Raw genomic sequence first — 19,974 nt, forward strand, 5'->3', positions numbered from 1 at the left:
AAATTTGATTTTTATAACCGCTGGTATAAAAAACTTCGACTAAAACTTTTAATAAAGCCCATCGAGAGGTATTTTTCAAATTTAACTGATGTGTAAAAGCAGTGTGTGTTCTGACAATTGATGAAGCCAATTATCAAAAAGTTAATTCGTTAATTCTTGATCTAAAAAAAACATAAAAGAAAGCAGAAAATAGTATCAAATAAAGAGCACTAAGGTCAATCTTAACTGTGTTAACTTCTGTTTTTATTTCTGTGTGTTTCTGATCAAAAGTCTATCAAGAGTACAATAAAAAATAGCAACTTTGTTTACCAAATATTGTGTAAAATTGTTGGCTATTGCGCAATCAATACTGCTAGGTGATAACAAGTAACATTTTCATGTCAGTTAATATATAGCCCAATTTTTTATATTGTTGTCACTTTTAGCTTTCCTTTAGATTATTAACGCTTGCATACTTGTTCATATTTTTGGACTTGACATATGGTTATTTTACAACGCGGGAAAGATTTAAGTTGGCAAAACAAAACTAGGCGGTCTCGTGTTTATTATAATAGTACATGCAAGATATTAAAGCAGTAAATAGGCTTATTACACCTGTGGTCTTTCATGGTTATACTAAGCAGTAAGTTAACTCAACTTGCTTATTTTTTGTTTGCTAATGCATTTAGTTTTGTTGAGCACTATATAATTGCTAAACAGATTATTATTTTCATTACTAGCAACGGCGGTTTTTGTAGATCCTAATGCCTAGGTTAAGCTTGCATGTACCGTAAGTAAAACGTTTGCTGAGAACAATATGGCAGCAATTATGGATGGAGGTGTAGATGAAGCCCTTCTCGCCACAGGTGCTGTCTTTCACACTGGTAAGTTGAGCATCATTAACAGGAATTTTGATTACTTGAGTATAGCCCATTTCACTCAGTTGTTTTTCTAAGTTGCTGTGAGCAATGCTGCCGAGACTGTTACATTAGTGTGGATATTTGACTTGAATTGGCATCAAAAACAGAAGTTTAACCTCTTTAAGATGCAGCATTGGTTGTAGCGCTAAAACAAAGTTTTAGCGATTATTCATATATATTAAGCTACACCCTACAGCTATTAATGCAATAGTTTTGCTGTCTTGTACCACTATACTGTGTTTCTGAACAACACTGTAAAGACAGATAATGGAAAAAAATAATGCAGATCTTACAGCCTGTTCTTCCATTTTCACGTAATGTACTGATCATGGCGGATATGGATTACATTTATGACACATAGAGGAATATGATCGGGTGCTGTCCTTATCTCATCATGAAATGATAACTTCATCAAAAAGAACTAGGCGAGAACGCCCTTTTATTTGTATAAAAATATGCATGATTAATTTAATAGCATGCCCTATGCCCACTACTAAAATTCTACAAAGCTTTACCGGTTTAAATGGTTTAAAAGCTTAAGTTTAAAACTGGTTTAAAAGGTTTACTGGTTCAGCAATAAACTAGGAGAAGACAACTCAATCAAATCCTAATTTTTCATAAGTGCATACCATATGTGTGCTCCTTCAACAAATTTTATTAATTAAATAGTTTGTTTATGATGAACCTACATTAGTTTGGATGATTTATTTCCACCGGCGTTCAAATAATTTAAAAACTTCTCACCTTTTCCAATGTTCTGTTGTATTAGGGCTCCTCATTATTCTCCAGGTGGTTGTGATAAAACGGGTCATCCGCTTATGATATTTCCGACTAGTCAGCAGTCAGCGCTGACAAACATGCCCGCTTCCGATCTTATTTTGCTTTTATCATATATGAGACGCATCGTACCTGCTCAACAACAACCTACTGGCTTCACCTATTTAGCCAACCTGCAGTCGGCTGGACAAAAGACCATCACGCAGCTGATAACATGCCTCAATACGATTCAGGTAGGAGGTGATCATTTTACTCATTGTGTTGGTGGTTATAACACTTCAGGTCTTTAGAGCTCTTTAAAAAACTGTGTTGATTTTGGGTTTAACTTTGTTCCATAGATTTGAAGGAGATAGCCATGTTAGCTGCATTTACATACTGTTGGCGATTGGAGATGAATGCTATCCACGTAATCTCAGTAGATGTGATATACTCTCCATGTGCTCACCAACTAAATAGAATGCACTTTAAAACTTTTTAGCTTGTTATATTAAGTCTCGCATATAATATGGGTAATAGCAATAGGCGAGTATGTTTAACTTGCATTCTTAAACTGGCCATGTGAGTTTAAGAAAAGGCTTAAACTCACATGGCCAACAAGAATATTGCAGTCAGTATAGATCTGTAGTAGGCACTGCAGCCAGTACAGTATGACTTACAAAGAAATAAACACGCAACTTACATTTTATAATTGCATGTTAAAATTCTAGAACTTGCATTTTAACTTCACATGTTAAAATGCATGTAATGTTATAAACATGGATTTATAACATTAGATACCTAATAATGGCCTCTGATTTTATCATGCAGTCAAACCTCAAAGAAATTAATCCGTTCCAATATTTGTTTTATGTGAGAAAACCATTGGATGCTGGTGTGAATCTATAAATGTCAATGTTTAACTGTCCAGTTATAGCGATCAAGTTTTAGGAATAAAAAATCAGCTGCGCACTGTATTTAAACTCAGAACCTTCAGTTCTTCAGACAGGCATTCATCTTATACACTACGCTGTCCTACTGGCTATACTATGGAATAAATTGGCACATACTTATTATACATGCCAATCTTTCGTGGCTTCATGCTTAACGCTTCAGCTAACAATATGGGTAAAGCAATATCGCAAAAAAATGCGTGCCCACACAAGAAGAAAATAAAAGGCTTAAACTCATATGGCCAACAAGACTATTGCTATCAGTATAGATGTGTAGTAGGCACTGCAGCCGGTACAATATGACTTACACAGAAATAAACATGGTACACAGAATTAAACACAGTACACAGAAATAAACAAAACATCTTCATTCAAAAGTTAGAATGGTAAATATTATGTATGTTGAGTAAAAATAAATTTTCTGTGCAAAAAATATTTTATTACTTCTGCAATGCTGGGCATTCATCTAGAATTCTTATGAGAACACAATGTTTTTTGTTTAGTTTCTTCCACAGCTCAACAAAAAGTGACTAATAATTTAAGTAATTACATATAACATTAATAGAAATAAGTTAGACAAAACTAGGTGAAAAAACACAATGTAAATACTAAACTTTAAATAAAAAAAATTAAGGAATAGAGTGATAATCAGCAAAAATATGTTTATTGTTACTTTAACTTAGAGAAACTGGTGAATGAAGGTGTAAGTTCAACAAAGTGTAAGTTCACTGGTAGAGTAGTTGATTGACATACATGGTGTAACTTACTCTAACTCAAGTTTAGTTTAAATCAATATACATGTATATCTTTTCTTGTTTTTATACTTTTCCTTGTATTTCTATCAGTTCTTTTATTTACAAAGCTGTTTTAGAAAGTTTTGGACACTGTACATTGGAAATTTCTTCTGTTTTGACAAATTCGCTCAAACTTTCCATTTTTCATAATGTGTGTAGAGACGATTGTAAGTGAGGGTTTAACTGCATATATTCATATTTCATATACTGAAAGTGATTAATTGTTGACTCAATCAGTAGTATATATACTGTAAGTACAGACAGGATTAATAATCGATCAATAGTATATATACTGTAAGTACAGACAGGATTAATAATTGATCAGTAGTATATATACTGTAAGTACAGACAAGATTGATAATCGATCAGTAGTATATATACTGTAAGTACAGACAAGATTAATAATCGATCAGTAGTATATATACTGTAAGTACAGACAAGATTAATAATCGATCAGTAGTATATATACTGTAAGTACAGACAGGATTAATAATCGATCAGTAGTATATATACTGTAAGTACAGACAAGATTAATAATCGATCAGTAGTATATATACTGTAAGTACAGACAGGATTAATAATCGATCAGTAGTATATATACAGTAAGTACAGACAAGATTAATAATCGATCAGTAGTATATATACTGTAAGTACAGACAAGATTAATAATCGATCAGTAGTACATATACTGTAAGTACAGATAAGATTAATAATCGATCAATAGTATATATACTGTAAGTACAGACAGGATTAATAATCGATCAGTAGTATATATACTGTAAGTACAGACAAGATTAATAATCGGTCAGTAGTATATATACTGTAAGTACAGACAAGATTAATAATCGATCAGTAGTATATATACTGTAAGTACAGACAAGATTAATAATCGATCAGTAGTATATATACTGTAAGTACAGACAAGATTAATAATCGATCAGTAGTATATATACTGTAAGTACAGACAGGATTAATAATCGATCAGTAGTATATATACTGTAAGTACAGACAAGATTAATAATCGATCAGTAGTATATATACTGTAAGTACAGACAGGATTAATAATCGATCAGTAGTATATATACAGTAAGTACAGACAAGATTAATAATCGATCAGTAGTATATATACTGTAAGTACAGACAAGATTAATAATCGATCAGTAGTACATATACTGTAAGTACAGATAAGATTAATAATCGATCAATAGTATATATACTGTAAGTACAGACAGGATTAATAATCGATCAGTAGTATATATACTGTAAGTACAGACAAGATTAATAATCGGTCAGTAGTATATATACTGTAAGTACAGACAAGATTAATAATCGATCAGTAGTATATATACTGTAAGTACAGACAAGATTAATAATCGATCAGTAGTATATATACTGTAAGTGCAGACAAGATTAATAATCGATCAGTAGTATATATACTGTAAGTACAGACAGGATTAATAATCGATCAGTAGTATATATACTGTAAGTACAGACAATATTAATAATCGATCAGTAGTATATATACTGTAAGTACAGACAAGATTAATAATCGATCAGTAGTATATATACTGTAAGTACAGACAGGATTAATAATCGATCAGTAGTATATATACTGTAAGTACAGACAAGATTAATAATGAGCAAAGGCTCCAATGTTGATCAACATCCCATACTTTAGATGTCATCCGATCTCACTACTTTTTATATTTATATTTACAAAAGAACTTCCGATTCTCCTTTCAACTAGCTATGGCAGTGATGCTAAGCAGCAGTGTTATTATTGTTAGGCCGGTTTATTGTCTGTCAGTAGAGTTGTCCCCATAACGTAAAATCAATTATTTGATGTACATTACACAAATAGTATGCGTATGATGAATAGACAGCCAATAATAAAACACTAACTATAAAACTGGACAGGCAACCATGTCCGTCCTTTGTGTTTGATTGAAATCCCTAGTTTGTAATAAGCGCTGTGCCGCACTCGGAGTCAAGTAGAATATGCGAGGTGGTGTTACTAGTAGCGGTCGCAACATATTCATTGGAGGTACATAGCTTGGTCTACTTCAACAAAGCTTCAGCTGGTCTCTCAGGCTATATGGTAAGTAGGTTATCTTGTGTGTGAGCAATACAATAGTATAACATAGAGATTCACATGAGATTTGCTTTTTATAGCCTTGTTTGTTATAGATGCATCCATGTGTACCTTGTTTGTTATAGATGCATCCATGTGTACCTTGTTTGTTATAGATGCATCCATGTGTACCTTGTTTGTTATAGATGCATCCATCTGTACCTTGTTGGCGTATGAATGCAATCTTCAATCCATGTGTGGGCATACACAAGTGGTTTAGTTACTAATATATCTTTCAATTCTAATCCTCGACAGTTTGTTAACTTTGCTAGGATTAAAACATTTACACAATTTTGTAGGTTTTTGAGTTTGCGTAGGAATGATCAAGGTTGGATAATGGAGTTTTACAAGAATGGTAACAAGAAGCTTACAAAGTTTTATAACAAGAATATAGAGAGCTTCATTAACACAGCCACACCGTTGTGGTACATGACATGCACTCTTGTCGTGAACTGGATGTTTGACAACCACGTGATCGACTACCTATATGAGAGTGGTTCTGCACAATCGGGAATAGCAAGATGTATTGGCTGCATTTTGACAGTTGAAATGGTTACGCATTGGCTATTTCTCTGCAAGGTCAAGTCTCATTATCATCCTACTAAAGAAAGCAATGTTAAACATTTAGAACATGAAAAAGCTAATCCGCAGTTCAAATCAGATGGCGTAGCTTATGATCAATTAAAACGATCATGTGTTGGTACCTCCAATTGGTATGTCATTACGCACTACACAGACACTGAGGTGAAAAAAACTGCATATCCGTATTGGGGTTGGAAGCCGTGTACCGTCTGCTCGTGTTACAAGCCACCGCGTTGCCATCATTGTCCTGTCTGCAATGTTTGTGTTCTAAAGCGGGATCATCACTGTTTCTTTGCGCGTCAGTGCGTTGGGCTCAATAATCAAAGATACTTTCTGGTTTTTAATTTTTGGGCAGTGTTAGCGACAGCATTTTTCATTCCGCAGCTGGTATGGTACACTAAGCTGGCAATATGGCCATCTATGTATGCTATGGAGCTGTTTCTTCCTTGGACAGTCGCAAGCTATTTTCTTGGCTGGTCAAGTCTCTACACACTCATTCTGATGTCTCAAAATTGGTCTTTAGCGTTTTACTTCCTACTTGCCGGAGCTTTCTTTGTTGAGCAGCTGAAATGTATAGACTCTGGAAAGACCTCTTACGAGTTAAAAAAGCATGATTGCCATCGATACCAGTCAAGCTATGGAACCAGACGCGAGCGATTTGCATGCGTGTTTGGGGAGACCAATATTCTGTTAAACTTTATACTCCCTTGTCATTGGTTTAGCAAACCAACTGATGATGGCATCACATGGAACTCGATCAAGATGCACTAGCGTTTATAAAATGCAAAGATGCCGCGCTATATTTTCTACTCTATGGATTTGTGTTGTAGTAGTTAATATGATATTATTCTATTAATTGATGTATGCAATTACTACATTTTCATTCATTCAATAGCTCTTTGTACTCTCACTTCTATTTGTTAAGATTTTTCTTCTCATGTTCTTGGGCTTAGGTCACATAGCTACATCTCAGACTGGTGTTTTGCAGATGCTTCTATTGAGCATTTGCTAAAGTAGTCAAATTTTATTGCATATCGCAAATGGTTAAACGTGTAACTCATGCCATGTTAAAGTCAATGTTTACATTGACTTCTTGTTTATTCTTGAGATCATGTTATTTATTGACAATACAGAAACAATACCATCACACACAATTTCTGTCACACATTGGACAGAAATTAGTAGCACTTTTCTTTTGATTGTTCCTGTTAGCGCTAAGGGAGCGTCGGTGTTAGATGAGCTATCAATAATTTGTCCTCTACATAAGGGTGCTGCGAAGAATACCACATTTTCACACAGGTGTGTTAGTTTACAGAAAAAAATTTGATAGACTAAAAAGCTATCACACAGTTCAGCCAGAATGTAGAGCCTCAGCATCATCCAAGCTCATTGCTCGCATGTGCTGGAATCTTTGACCAGTGTCTCTCGTCAAGTTTAAATACACTAAGATTGCTGCTGCAACATGCGTGATTATTATATGTATGGGAGAGGACTTTGCTCGTATACTTGTCTATGCCTGTCACAGATGACAGCGGATACTGAGGCTCAAGTGCATTGTCTCTATGTAATCAAGCCAAAAGCATCCAAGAATGTGAAAATATTAGAGAAACTTGCTGGTCTTAAGCCTTCAAAAAAGAATCCAGTGAAGAATTTATACCAGGTTGGTCTGAGTTGGTTTTTGGAGAAAAAATTTAACTTTAGGTAAATGTGAAATATTTATTTGCTGTTGATTTTGTCAGCATATCTGAACGCGTGCCTAAAATGAAAGAAATTTAATAAATTTCAACAAGTTTTTATGCAATGGAATGATTTATAATTAATGGTAATGAGTGAGAATTTAATTTTTTTGTTATATTTTGTTGTAATATGCCATAATTCAGCAAATTATTGTGGAAACAAAGCAGCTAACAGCTGTCTTGTGTTTAACAAATGTGTTTAACATTTAGATTTTACTATATCTTGGAGTTGCTGCCCCTCTGCACTAGCAAAGATAATTCCAAATAGAGTGATAAATCTTCGCTATCTTGCAGGTACATATGCTTAAGGATTTTGCTTCCCTGCACAGGAGCATAGACAAGGTGGCACTTACAGAGGAGTTTGGTGGTCATCAACAGTTCAACATCGCTTCATGGGTCCAATTTAGACTGGTAAGAGCTCTAAATTTATTCATGTTGGTCCAACTTAGGCAAAAACTAACGGCAAGGGAATGCAGAAAGATCACCTTTGAAGTCGCTCGCTCTTTATAAAAAATCAATTATTTAGAATTGATTTCAGCAGTTTGCAGTGGCAATACATTAATTTGATGAAATAGTACAACAAGAACAAATGGTGTTTGTTCATTTCTGGAAGCAGCTTATTATTTATTGGGTTCTAATGAAACTTTCTATGCTATCATTGAATATTAGCAAGTGACGAACATCTATTACATTGCAGATTTACTAAAAAATATCCCTTCCATTGTGTATGGCTAAATTTTAGGTTTATTTTATTACAAAGCTTGTTAAGTGTTGCGCGTGCAACACTTATAGAGAAATCTAATGCCATTAGGTTTTTACCTATTTTACCTAAACTGATGTCAATAGCATTCCTACACAATATGTGTCTGTTTTCACCAACCTAGAATTATGTAGCCAGTTGGCTTTTTATTATACAAGCATAAATAAACTAATGAATAACCAGCTGTACTGCAGCCCTTGTTAGGTTATTGCGTGCATGACAATCTAAGACAGACAAATCCAAATCTATTTTTAGCATGTTTGTTATAAAATAAGTTTGTGACTACTTCTTGATAATTTTGAAATCGTTCTCTCTTACCTATACATTGGAACTGATTCATTCCCAAAGGACTGTTGTTTATGCTGTACTCTCAATTCCTCCATATATGACCATATCACTTGCTGTAGAGATGTAATTTTCTATTTTTATCAGTAATTTATTTTGGAATTTATGGCAGCATATTGAGTTGTAGATGTTCTCATATAATTTTTTTTTAGCAATTTAGGCATCATTTTGTATTCCATAATTGCAAATAATTTCAACGATGACTCCTCCAAGCTTAGCCAACATGATAGGAGTTTCAACACGATTTCAAAATGTCCACTACAATCTTTCTCCAACACCTAAAAGTTCTTGTATCATAACAAATTACTGCATATTAAGTATAGTGGCGTTGGTTATAGACTCTCTAGTTTAAATGTGAGGGCAGTCATGTTAAGTATAGTAGTGTTGATCATAAACTCTCTAGTTTACATGTGAGGGCAGTCATGTTAAGTATAGTAGTGTTGATCATAGACTCTCTAGTTTACATGTGAGGGCAGTCATGTTAAGTATAGTAGTGTTGATCATAGACTCTAGTTTACATGTGAGTGCAGTCATGTTAAGTATAGTAGTGTTGATCATAGACTCTCTAGTTGACATGTGAGGGCAGTCATGTTAAGTATAGTAGTGTTGATCATAGACTCTCTAGTTTACATGTGAGGGCAGTCATGTTAAGTATAGTAGTGTTGATCATAGACTCTCTAGTTTACATGTGAAGGCAGTCATGTTAAGTATAGTAGTGTTGATCATAGACTCTAGTTTACATGTGAGGGCAGTCATGTTAAGTATAGTAGTGTTGATCATAGACTCTCTAGTTGACATGTGAGTGCAGTCATGTTAAGTATAGTAGTGTTGATCATAGACTCTCTAGTTGACATGTGAGTGCAGTCATGTTAAGTATAGTAGTGTTGATCATAGACTCTCTAGTTGACATGTGAGGGCAGTCATGTTAAGTATAGTAGTGTTGATCATAGACTCTCTAGTTGACATGTGAGGGCAGTCATGTTAAGTATAGTAGTGTTGGTCATAGACTCTCTAGTTGACATGTGAGTGCAGTCATGTTAAGTATAGTAGTGTTGATCATAGACTCTCTAGTTGACATGTGAGGGCAGTTATGTTAAGTATAGTAGTGTTGATCATAGACTCTCTAGTTGACATGTGAGGGCAGTCATGTTAAGTATAGTAGTGTTGGTCATAGACTCTTTAGTTTACATGTGAAGGCAGTCATGTTAAGTATAGTGGTGTTGGTCATGGACTTTCTAGTTTACATGTGAGGGCAGTCATGTTAAGTATAGTAGTGTTGGTCATAGACTCTCTAGTTTACATGTGAAGGCAGTCATGTTAAGTATAGTAGTGTTGGTCATAGACTCTCTAGTTTACATGTGATGGCAGTCATGTTAAGTATAGTAGTGTTGGTCATGGACTTTCTAGTTTACATGTGAAGGCAGTCATATTAAGTATAGTAGTGTTGGTCATAGACTTTTTAGTTTACATGTGAGGGCAGTCATGTTAAGTATAGTAGTGTTGGTCATAGACTCTCTAGTTTACATGTGAAGGCAGTCATGTTAAGTATAGTAGTGTTGGTCATAGACTCTCTAGTTTACATGTGATGGCAGTCATGTTAAGTATAGTAGTGTTGGTCATGGACTTTCTAGTTTACATGTGAAGGCAGTCATATTAAGTATAGTAGTGTTGGTCATAGACTCTCTAGTTTACATGTGAGGGCAGTCATGTTAAGTATAGTAGTGTTGGTCATAGACTCTCTAGTTGACATGTGAGGGCAGTCATGTTAAGTATAGTAGTGTTGATCATAGACTCTCTAGTTGACATGTGAGTGCAGTCATGTTAAGTATAGTAGTGTTGATCATAGACTCTCTAGTTGACATGTGAGTGCAGTCATGTTAAGTATAGTAGTGTTGGTCATAGACTCTTTAGTTTACATGTGAAGGCAGTCATGTTAAGTATAGTAGTGTTGGTCATAGACTCTTTAGTTTACATGTGAAGGCAGTCATGTTAAGTATAGTGGTGTTGGTCATGGACTTTCTAGTTTACATGTGAGGGCAGTCATGTTAAGTATAGTGGTGTTGGTCATAGACTTTTTAGTTTACATGTGAGGGCAGTCATGTTAAGTATAGTAGTGTTGGTCATAGACTCTCTAGTTTACATGTGAAGGCAGTCATGTTAAGTATAGTAGTGTTGGTCATAGACTCTCTAGTTTACATGTGATGGCAGTCATGTTAAGTATAGTAGTGTTGGTCATGGACTTTCTAGTTTACATGTGAAGGCAGTCATATTAAGTATAGTAGTGTTGGTCATAGACTTTTTAGTTTACATGTGAGGGCAGTCATGTTAAGTATAGTAGTGTTGGTCATAGACTCTCTAGTTTACATGTGAAGGCAGTCATGTTAAGTATAGTAGTGTTGGTCATAGACTCTCTAGTTTACATGTGATGGCAGTCATGTTAAGTATAGTAGTGTTGGTCATGGACTTTCTAGTTTACATGTGAAGGCAGTCATATTAAGTATAGTAGTGTTGGTCATAGACTCTCTAGTTTACATGTGAGGGCAGTCATGTTAAGTATAGTAGTGTTGGTCATAGACTCTCTAGTTTACATGTGAGGGCAGTCATGTTAAGTATAGTAGTGTTGATCATAGACTCTCTAGTTGACATGTGAGGGCAGTCATGTTAAGTATAGTAGTGTTGGCTATAGACTCTCTAGTTTACATGTGAGGGCAGTCATGTTAAGTATAGTAGTTTTGGTCATAGACTCTCTAGTTTACATGTGAAGGCAGTCATGTTAAGTATAGTGGTGTTGGTCATGGACTTTCTAGTTTACATGTGAAGGCAGTCATGTTAAGTATAGTGGTGTTGGTCATAGACTCTTTAGTTTACATGTGAGGGCAGTCATGTTAAGTATAGTAGTGTTGGTCATAGACTCTTTAGTTTACATGTGAGGGCAGTCATGTTAAGTATAGTGGTGTTGGTCATGGCTTTCTAGCTGGCTGTATGCACATAATTTACATATATACTTTGCATCTGTAGCAAGTGGATAAGATAACAACTGAAGTAGAGAGATGCCAGAGCCTCTTAGAAGAGGCTAGAGATCAGATGAATATTCTTTGTGAGTTGGAAATTCCAGCTGGTTTAGATGAGTCTCAGCCTCTTCTTGACTCCATCAATTCTAAATACAATGCTGTAATGGGGTAAGTGTGAGATGTCATTGATAAGCTATACATTTTTTTGTATTTATATGTATGTTTGATTGTAGTAGCAACAATCCTAAACCATAATGTCAGGCATCTTGTACTGCAGCATTTAAAGGACATATATCGCAATTTTACAGAATGCACAAGCCCTTATGCAGAGTGCTTTATTTCCTTAGTATAATATTTCGTTGAACTTCACGTTAGTTTGAAGTTGAATTGCCTTTAAGGTGACATTGTTGTTCCTGATGTAGGCAACTCCAGCTTGAGCATGTTATTGACAATTGTGGTTCTATACTGGATGAACTCAACTCACCTAAGGTGCAGACTAAGTATGCTCAAGGTGATTTACTGCGGGAGCTAATTAAATACACTCGTACCAGTCAGCGGGAACTAACTGAGGCTAGAGAGCAGCTTCAATTGCTCTGGAAGCAAGCATTGGCCCGAGTCGTCCAGGCATGCCAGTTGCGTGTTCATCAGAAAAATGCTAAGAAGGTACAGACTTGTACTACTTATAGACTGAGGACTAGGTATATTTGTACTACTTATAAACTGGAGGCTACATATATTTGTACTAATTATAGACTGAGGACTATATATATTTGCACTACTTATAGAATGGAAATTAGATATATTTGTACTACTTATAGACTGAGGACTAGATATATTTGTACTACTTATAGACTCAGAACTAAAGGTTTTTTGCTGCGGGTTTTCAAATATTCTGCACATGATAACTTTGGAGAAAGCTGTCATTGAGTTATAAGTTTAATGCTTGCCAGAACATTATGAAGCATAGCACTAGTTCTGCAAGCATAGAGTTTGCTAATTTGGATATTATGCATATAAGTATAAATATTTATGTAACTGATGCTATCTTCTGCTAGCTATTTGTCCATCACAACCCAGCTCCCTCCTGCCACTAAGTTATCTGGCCACTTTGTAACACATGACGCCAAGGGATGACTTTAAATTGCTAGTCCATAGTTTCTGGAAGGTTTTGATAATAGCATGAGATATGGTTCATAAGTGATCACTTACATGTATCTATACCACTCAACTTTATTAATAACTGATCACTTACATGTATCTATACCACTCACCTTTATTAATATGTGATCACTTACATGTATCTATACCACTCAACTTTATTAATATGTGATCACTTACATGTATCTATACCACTCAACTTTATTAATATGTGATCACTTACATGTATCTATACCACTCAACTTTATTAATATGTGATCACTTACATGTATCTATACCACTCAACTTTATTAATAACTGAGCACTTACATGTATCTATACCACTCAACTTTATTAATAAGTGATCACTTACATGTATCTATACCACTCAACTTTATTAATATGTGATCACTTACATGTATCTATACCACTCAACTTTATTAATAAGTGATCACTTACATGTACCTATACCACTCAACTTTATTAATATGTGATCACTGACATGTATCTATACCACTAAACTTTATTAATAAGCTATCACTTACATGTATCTATACCACTCAACTTTATTAATAACTGAGCACTTACATGTATCTATACCACTCAACTTTATTAATATGTGATAACTTACATGTATCTATACCACTCAACCTTATTAATATGTGATCACTTACATGTACCTATACCACTCAACTTTATTAATATGTGATCACTGACATGTATCTATACCACTCAACTTTATTAATAACTGATCACTTACATGTATCTATACCACTCAACTTTATTAATAACTGAGCACTTACATGTATCTATATCACTCAACTTTATTAATAACTGATCACTTACATGTATCTATACCACTCAACTTTATTAATAACTGATCACTTACATGTATCTATACCACTCAACTTTATTAATAACTGAGCACTTACATGTATCTATATCACTCAACTTTATTAATAACTGATCACTTACATGTATCTATACCACTCAACTTTATTAATAACTGAGCACTTACATGTATCTATACCGCTCAACTTTATTAATAAGACAGAAATTTTTTCTGCATTCAATTTTTATGAAATTAGCGTCGCATACTTAAACTGCCTGTTTGTAAAAACATTGAAAATTCAAAGTTCTAATTAGCATATGCTTGGATTGTGGGTAAAACTTTAATTATATTGTAAATATCTGATGTCAGTAATAAATTCCTGTTATGAAGTTCAACTGCTTTCAATGTCATAGTTTCTCGCAATTTTAAATTACGCTATCTTTGCTACACAGTTAGACACGACTTCTTGTTAGCTTGTTGTTTGCACCGTTTCAACTCGCACTCTTAAGTCAAACAACTATAACAAGGGTAACATTTTATTGTACTTCTGTTTCATGTTCTCTTTATACCCTTTTCCTACAGATTTTAAAGTGGATCGGAAGAAATGGAATGGCATCTATCAAGGAACTTACACAGCCAGTTAGCAACAGGGAACAGGTGGTTTTATTGCTGGATAAGGTGAAAGTGCTCACTGCTAGTATTCAGGTAGTACATAATAACTTTCCTTCCTATGATTAGCTGGCAGCAAGTTGATCACTTTGTACATATGTACAAATGATATGTACATATTATACATATATGTATATCTATATACCTATATATGGATGGGGATTACATTTATGTACATCCATATATATACATACATATATGTACATCCATATATATATACATGTACATATATGGATATACATATATGTATGTATATATATGGATGTACATATATGTATATATTGATGTACATATATGTAATTCACATCCATATACAGGTATATCGATGTACATATGTGAATGTACATATATGAACGTATATATATGGATGTACATATATGTATGTATATATATGGATGTACATATATGTATGTATATATATGGATTCAAAACATTCAAAAATTAAATTTGATTTCATTATTTTTAGACGTGCCAGCTTTCTGTAAATTACGATGAACATGTCACAATTTATGATCCTTCATTTCCAAATCTATAAGATTGCGTATAACTAGCCGCTTGTAATGTATTTGTACTTGTTGCATAACCTTTTAACTGAGTCTTTATAATAGTCAATTGCTAAAATGAAGCTTAGATGAAAGCAGATCAGCTCTCTTACATCATTTCCTTATATCTTCTATTAGCCAATAGAAACAGTGGTAAAAAGTTATTATTTCACTATTGCTAGTATCGTGGCGGTCTGGTTCATTTGTTCCTAACCTCTAAGCGGAGCTTCAGAAGAATGGACACGGCTCTTATTATAGTAAATATTTAAAGTTATTAGTTTGACAACAAAAACATGATTTACCAAACAAAATACCAATCAAAACTTATACCTACATCATTCCTACGTTAGCCAATAGAAACAGTTGTAAAAAGTCATCATTTTTACGTTAGCCAATAGAAACAGTTGTAAAAAGTCATAATTTCTACGTTAGCCAATAGAAACAGTTGTAAAAAGTCATCACTTCTACGTTAGCCAATAGAAACAGTTGTAAAAAGTCATCATTTTTACATTAGCCAATAGAAGTTATGATATAAACTTAACTTTTTGAATGCTTTTGTCCATTTTGAACGCGTCTCTTTGATCACATAGCTTTCATCAGCTGTGATCTGTTGTATCATTTTATTTTACAAGTTCTCATTCTTACAAGTTATGTTTATTTTCTGGGTTTAATCAAGGATGAGAAACTGTAGCAACATATACATAAACATCCTTACAAAGCCATCAGGCAGCATTATATTTTAAATGCTTGCCAACTGGCTAATTTATTGGACAGTTATTTTGCATACATTTAAAGACAATTTTTGGTTATTTACTGCATAGTTTTCTCCTAATCGCAGTCTAAACCATATTCTCACTAGTATAAAGGCACTCCCTTTCTAACCCGTACTATACTCTAGATTATACAATAGTTACAATTGCAGAGCACTACAGGAAGTACTTGTAGTTGTCTGCTCTCATTACACACCGCCGTTGATGCTATTCCATTTTCATGGATGCCCACACAATTCCATCATCAGTCGGTCTGCTTGCCCAGTGGTAAGGAATCAGAATGTTCAGCCATAAGTTTTCTCTTCCAAAAACACATGCGAATCTCTCATGCATAGACTTAGACTCTGGCTGTAAGTGATAATTATCTGTATCCAATTCGAAAGATGTGATACCGTGTTCTATGCAATGCAGCTGCTCTCGGAGGAAATGCCCAGCTGTTAGTATGAAGAATATAAGGGAATAGTTTTGGAAGACGACTGTTAGTATATAGAAAGAAGTACCTCCCAGTAAATACTTGACCAGTGTCCAGGGAAGGCAAAGGTCCATTGCAGTCATGTGTGGCCAGACAGCTGCATAGGTGTAATACATTAGTTGAGGCGTGGCAAAGGTGGTTAACAAACCTGCCCACAAGTTGAAGACTACAAAATATCTCTGATTGTGCAGCCCGACGCATTGTCTAGCGAAGAAGCAATGGTGGTCACGTTTGAGAATACATACGTTGCAAATAGGGCAGTGATGACACCTCGGCGGCTTATAGAATGAGCAAACAACACACGGTTTCCAACCCCAGTAGGGATACGCCGTTTTCTTCACTTCATTATTTGTATACTCTGTAATCACTGACCAATTACCAGTTCCTAATGTAGGTCGTATTTGCCTCAGCTGTTCGTATTCTATTCCTTCAGACTTGAACTGAGGATTTGCCTCCTCATGCGCCAGTCGCTTAGCGTTATCTTCCTCTGTGTTGAGGTAGTTAGACTTGACTTTGCAAAGAAATATCCAATGTATTATCATTTGACCAGACATAAACCAGGTGACACACTGGAATATCATGCGAAGGATTGTTTTTGTTTCATAGAGGTACTCAAATATATGATCGTACGCCATCCAGTTTAGCCCGAGAATGCACAATAAAAACCAGATAGGAGAAATTGTGTTGAGAATTGTGCTACCGTATCTGCTGCAGAATTCATCAAGGGTTCTTTTCAACCAATTGAGCATCTTGCGAGTTCTGCAAACAAAAAATGTAATTGTAACATTAGCAAGTACTCTAGTATGTACATTAGCAAGTACTCTAGCATGTGTATTTGAAAGTACTCTAGTATATTGCAAGAAGTTGCCATGCTTTTCCCATGCCCTAACACCATGCCTGCTAACGGAATACATAACCGAACAGAGTCACAGCTACTTCCTTTTGCATCAAGTAAACTAATTTTTATATTTTGATTTAATTAATTCTCTTCCTCCCTTCACAGTTGTACCTACAGCATTGCCACCTGTCTTTCGTCTCTTCTGTTGGTTTTTCATCTGCCTCGCCTGTCACTCGCAGCTACGCATTGTTTCTAACTCAGATTGCTGATGATTTTACCTGCAATGCCTCTGCATTTCTATGTCACTTTCTCTATACAGTGCCAGTCCCCAACTCTCTGTCACCGAATGCTGAAGCGGATCAGGTGTATGCTTGAGGCACGCTATCATCTACTAGCAACACTCGATATGTTTAGGCTGTTACTATTTGAGTAGAGTACTTAAGTGAATTACAAAGGCAAATGCGGGTGCAATTGCACGCAGCCCATTATTATTCGCTATAGATGAACTCAATCTATACTCCCTTTCAAATTGACCGTGAGCCTTTTTGAATGCTTTGTAAGCCAGCATAATTTACTCATTGTCGAGTTGTATTTGCTCATCGATTTCATTTGTATGTATAGTGCGTGCATAAACTCTCTTGATCTATGTGTGTCTATGTAAACATATATGTATACCCTTTACTGCTTATACCGCACACACAAACATTAAAGGTTGTAAAATAACTCCACATTTTTGTTACTCGCATACAGTGATATGCTCGAAAACTTTTCATGCCTCAAGTTTCATAGTAAAGTCCGGAAGCAAGTGCACTCTCTTTTAAGTTTAATAAAATATAGTATTATATATTACATGTAATCTATTATTGTATTCTGTAAACCAAGATGTTTGTTTGGTTGAATATGATATGATTTGTTATCATTAGAAAAGGTTGCTGTTGCAGTCAAGTTTGTTTGAAAACAAAACTTTACAAAAAACAATATTTGAACTGCTGTTTTTTTTTTAAATATTGTAAGGTGGTCAATTTTTATCAAATGCACATAAGGTAACTTTAAAAAAGTTCTATTATTTCTGTTTCAATAAAAGATCTTAACATTGGTTATGCATAATAAAAGATGCAAACCTGTGCAAAACTATGAAAAATTTCTGGGACATTTTCAACCCGCTGGTAATGCTGAAGAAGACAAGAAACCACCTGATAGTATGCTATTTACGTGTTCAAATTACTCCTGCTTCTATGATGTACGCAGTGAATAGTGTGATGTAACAGAGTGCACCGTGTGATGTAACAGAGTGCACAATGTGATGTAACAGAGTGCACAGTGTGATGTAACAGAGTGCACAGTGTGATGTAACAGAGTGAGTAGTATGATGTAACAGAGTGAACAGTGTGATGTAACAGAGTGAATAGTGTGATGTAACAGAGTGAGTAGGGTGATGTAACAGAGTGAGTAGGGTGATGTAACAGAGTGAGTAGGGTGATGTAACAGAGTGAACAGTGTGATGTAACAGAGTGAATAGTGTGATGTAACAGAGTGAACAGTGTGATGTAACAGAGTGAACAGTGTGATGTAACAGAGTGCACAGTGTGATGTAACAGAGTGAATAGTGTGATGTAACAGAGTGAGTAGTATGATGTAACAGAGTGAACAGTGTGATGTAACAGAGTGAACAGTGTGATGTAACAGAGTGAACAGTGGATGTAACAGAGTGAATAGTGGATGTAACAGAGTGAACAGTGTAATGTAACGGAGTAAACAGTGGGCTATCATGAGAAATTAACTTCCCCTGCTTGTGCTTTAGGATGTTCAAAAAGAGGCGGATTACATACAGACGGATGTCGAGTATATGGCATTGCAAGACCTCTCAGAGTTCTCTTCATCTCTCAAGGCTATTGAAACCATGCGTGCTGAGCTTGACCTCTTCAACATTAGCCTGAGCAACTCTCAAGATAGACTTGGCTCTGCCTGCACAGTTTTTACTAACGTAGCCAAGGTGCGCAGCGTACAGTACCCTCGTTGTCTGCTGTAATCTCTGTGTCTTTTCAAGGATTGGACTTTCTTCACTCTTTTGCTGTCTTTAAATATTGTCACTTCTCATCGTTCTAATAAAATAGAGGCAGGTAAGTGAGCTATGTGAGTTTGGAGAGTCAACCTTTGATCCGAAGAACTGAACCATGATTGGAGCAAATAACTTTTGCAAAAAGTGTGGATGTTAATGATGACCTCCAGCCATAATCAATGACCCATAATCTATCAATAGTCCATAATAATCCTGTTTTATGAGACTCTTCTACTTTAAAGCCAGTTACCATGGTCTCACTTTTTAAGACCATTAAAAAATGTCTAGCTATCAATTTCATTTTATTTTAAGGTTGGATTTCAAATAGTTACTGTTGTTACTATGTGGGCTTTTCATATCATTGTTAAATATAATACTACTAAAATCTCCGATACTGATACACTCCATGTAAAAAAAAACAGCCAAGGAGCCCATAAAATTAGGTTTCTATTAGCCAATCAAGGGATCTTGTTTGTACTGTATATGTGCAGACAAACGATCATGTAATCTTAAAGCACTACTCATGAGAAAGCAGCCAATTATGTTATACTGATTCACTAAACAGGTGCAAGTACCCGATCTGGGAATCTTTTGCGCATTACTCACATACAATAGTCAATCATGTGTTCCTCTAAGTACTAATCACATACAATAGCCAATTATGTGTTCCTTTAAGTACTAATCACACACA

At 35.0% G+C, this 19,974-nt stretch overlaps 4 protein-coding genes across 5 annotated transcripts in view; 2 read left to right on the forward strand and 2 right to left on the reverse strand.

Moving 5' to 3' along the window:
- Window positions 1-1,707, reverse strand: part of LOC137394996 (sterol carrier protein 2-like) — a 32,472-nt gene extending 30,765 nt beyond the window's left edge. The window contains exon 1 of the mRNA XM_068081779.1: window positions 1,644-1,707. Within this exon, the coding sequence (XP_067937880.1) occupies window positions 1,644-1,678 (35 nt within the window). The 5' untranslated portion in view covers window positions 1,679-1,707. The remainder of the gene's footprint in view (window positions 1-1,643) is intronic.
- On the forward strand, window positions 792-19,567 carry LOC137394997 (triple functional domain protein-like). Its single transcript, XM_068081780.1, has 8 exons — window positions 792-863; window positions 1,689-1,909; window positions 7,638-7,772; window positions 8,143-8,259; window positions 11,972-12,132; window positions 12,387-12,627; window positions 14,516-14,638; window positions 19,026-19,567. Exons 1-8 carry the CDS (start codon window positions 797-799, stop codon window positions 19,251-19,253), a joined length of 1,293 nt encoding a protein of 430 aa, XP_067937881.1. The 5' UTR covers window positions 792-796; the 3' UTR covers window positions 19,254-19,567.
- On the forward strand, window positions 5,454-7,220 carry LOC137393761 (palmitoyltransferase ZDHHC20-B-like). The gene is made up of 2 exons (XM_068080448.1): window positions 5,454-5,497; window positions 5,830-7,220. The coding sequence occupies exon 2, from the start codon at window positions 5,867-5,869 to the stop codon at window positions 6,881-6,883; it is 1,017 nt and encodes a 338-aa protein (XP_067936549.1). The 5' UTR covers window positions 5,454-5,497; window positions 5,830-5,866; the 3' UTR covers window positions 6,884-7,220.
- Window positions 16,006-17,610, reverse strand: LOC137393723 (palmitoyltransferase ZDHHC6-like). Of its 2 annotated transcripts, none has more exons than XM_068080397.1 (2): window positions 17,503-17,610; window positions 16,006-17,145 (listed from the first exon to the last, which is right to left on the reverse strand). In XM_068080397.1, the coding sequence occupies exons 1-2, from the start codon at window positions 17,517-17,519 to the stop codon at window positions 16,122-16,124; spliced, it is 1,041 nt and encodes a 346-aa protein (XP_067936498.1). In that variant the 5' UTR covers window positions 17,520-17,610; the 3' UTR covers window positions 16,006-16,121. The 2 variants fall into 2 exon arrangements, with proteins under 2 accessions (XP_067936498.1, XP_067936499.1); XM_068080398.1 differs by having other exon boundaries at window positions 17,400-17,551.
- Window positions 19,568-19,974: the final 407 nt, after the last annotated feature.

The sequence above is a fragment of the Watersipora subatra genome, chromosome 4, assembly GCF_963576615.1.
Source record: "Watersipora subatra chromosome 4, tzWatSuba1.1, whole genome shotgun sequence".
In the NCBI taxonomy this organism is placed as follows: Eukaryota; Metazoa; Bryozoa; class Gymnolaemata; order Cheilostomatida; family Watersiporidae; genus Watersipora; species Watersipora subatra.

Coding starts and splice junctions, on each gene's coding strand:
- LOC137394997 (XM_068081780.1), top strand. CDS start 797: ATGGCAGCAATTATGGATGGAGGTGTAGATGAAGCCCTTCTCGCCACA. Junction 1,910..7,637: donor CATGCCTCAATACGATTCAG/GTAGGAGGTGAT, acceptor TGCCTGTCACAG/ATGACAGCGGATACTGAGGC. Junction 12,133..12,386: donor AAATACAATGCTGTAATGGG/GTAAGTGTGAGA, acceptor TTCCTGATGTAG/GCAACTCCAGCTTGAGCATG.
- LOC137393761 (XM_068080448.1), top strand. CDS start 5,867: ATGGAGTTTTACAAGAATGGTAACAAGAAGCTTACAAAGTTTTATAAC.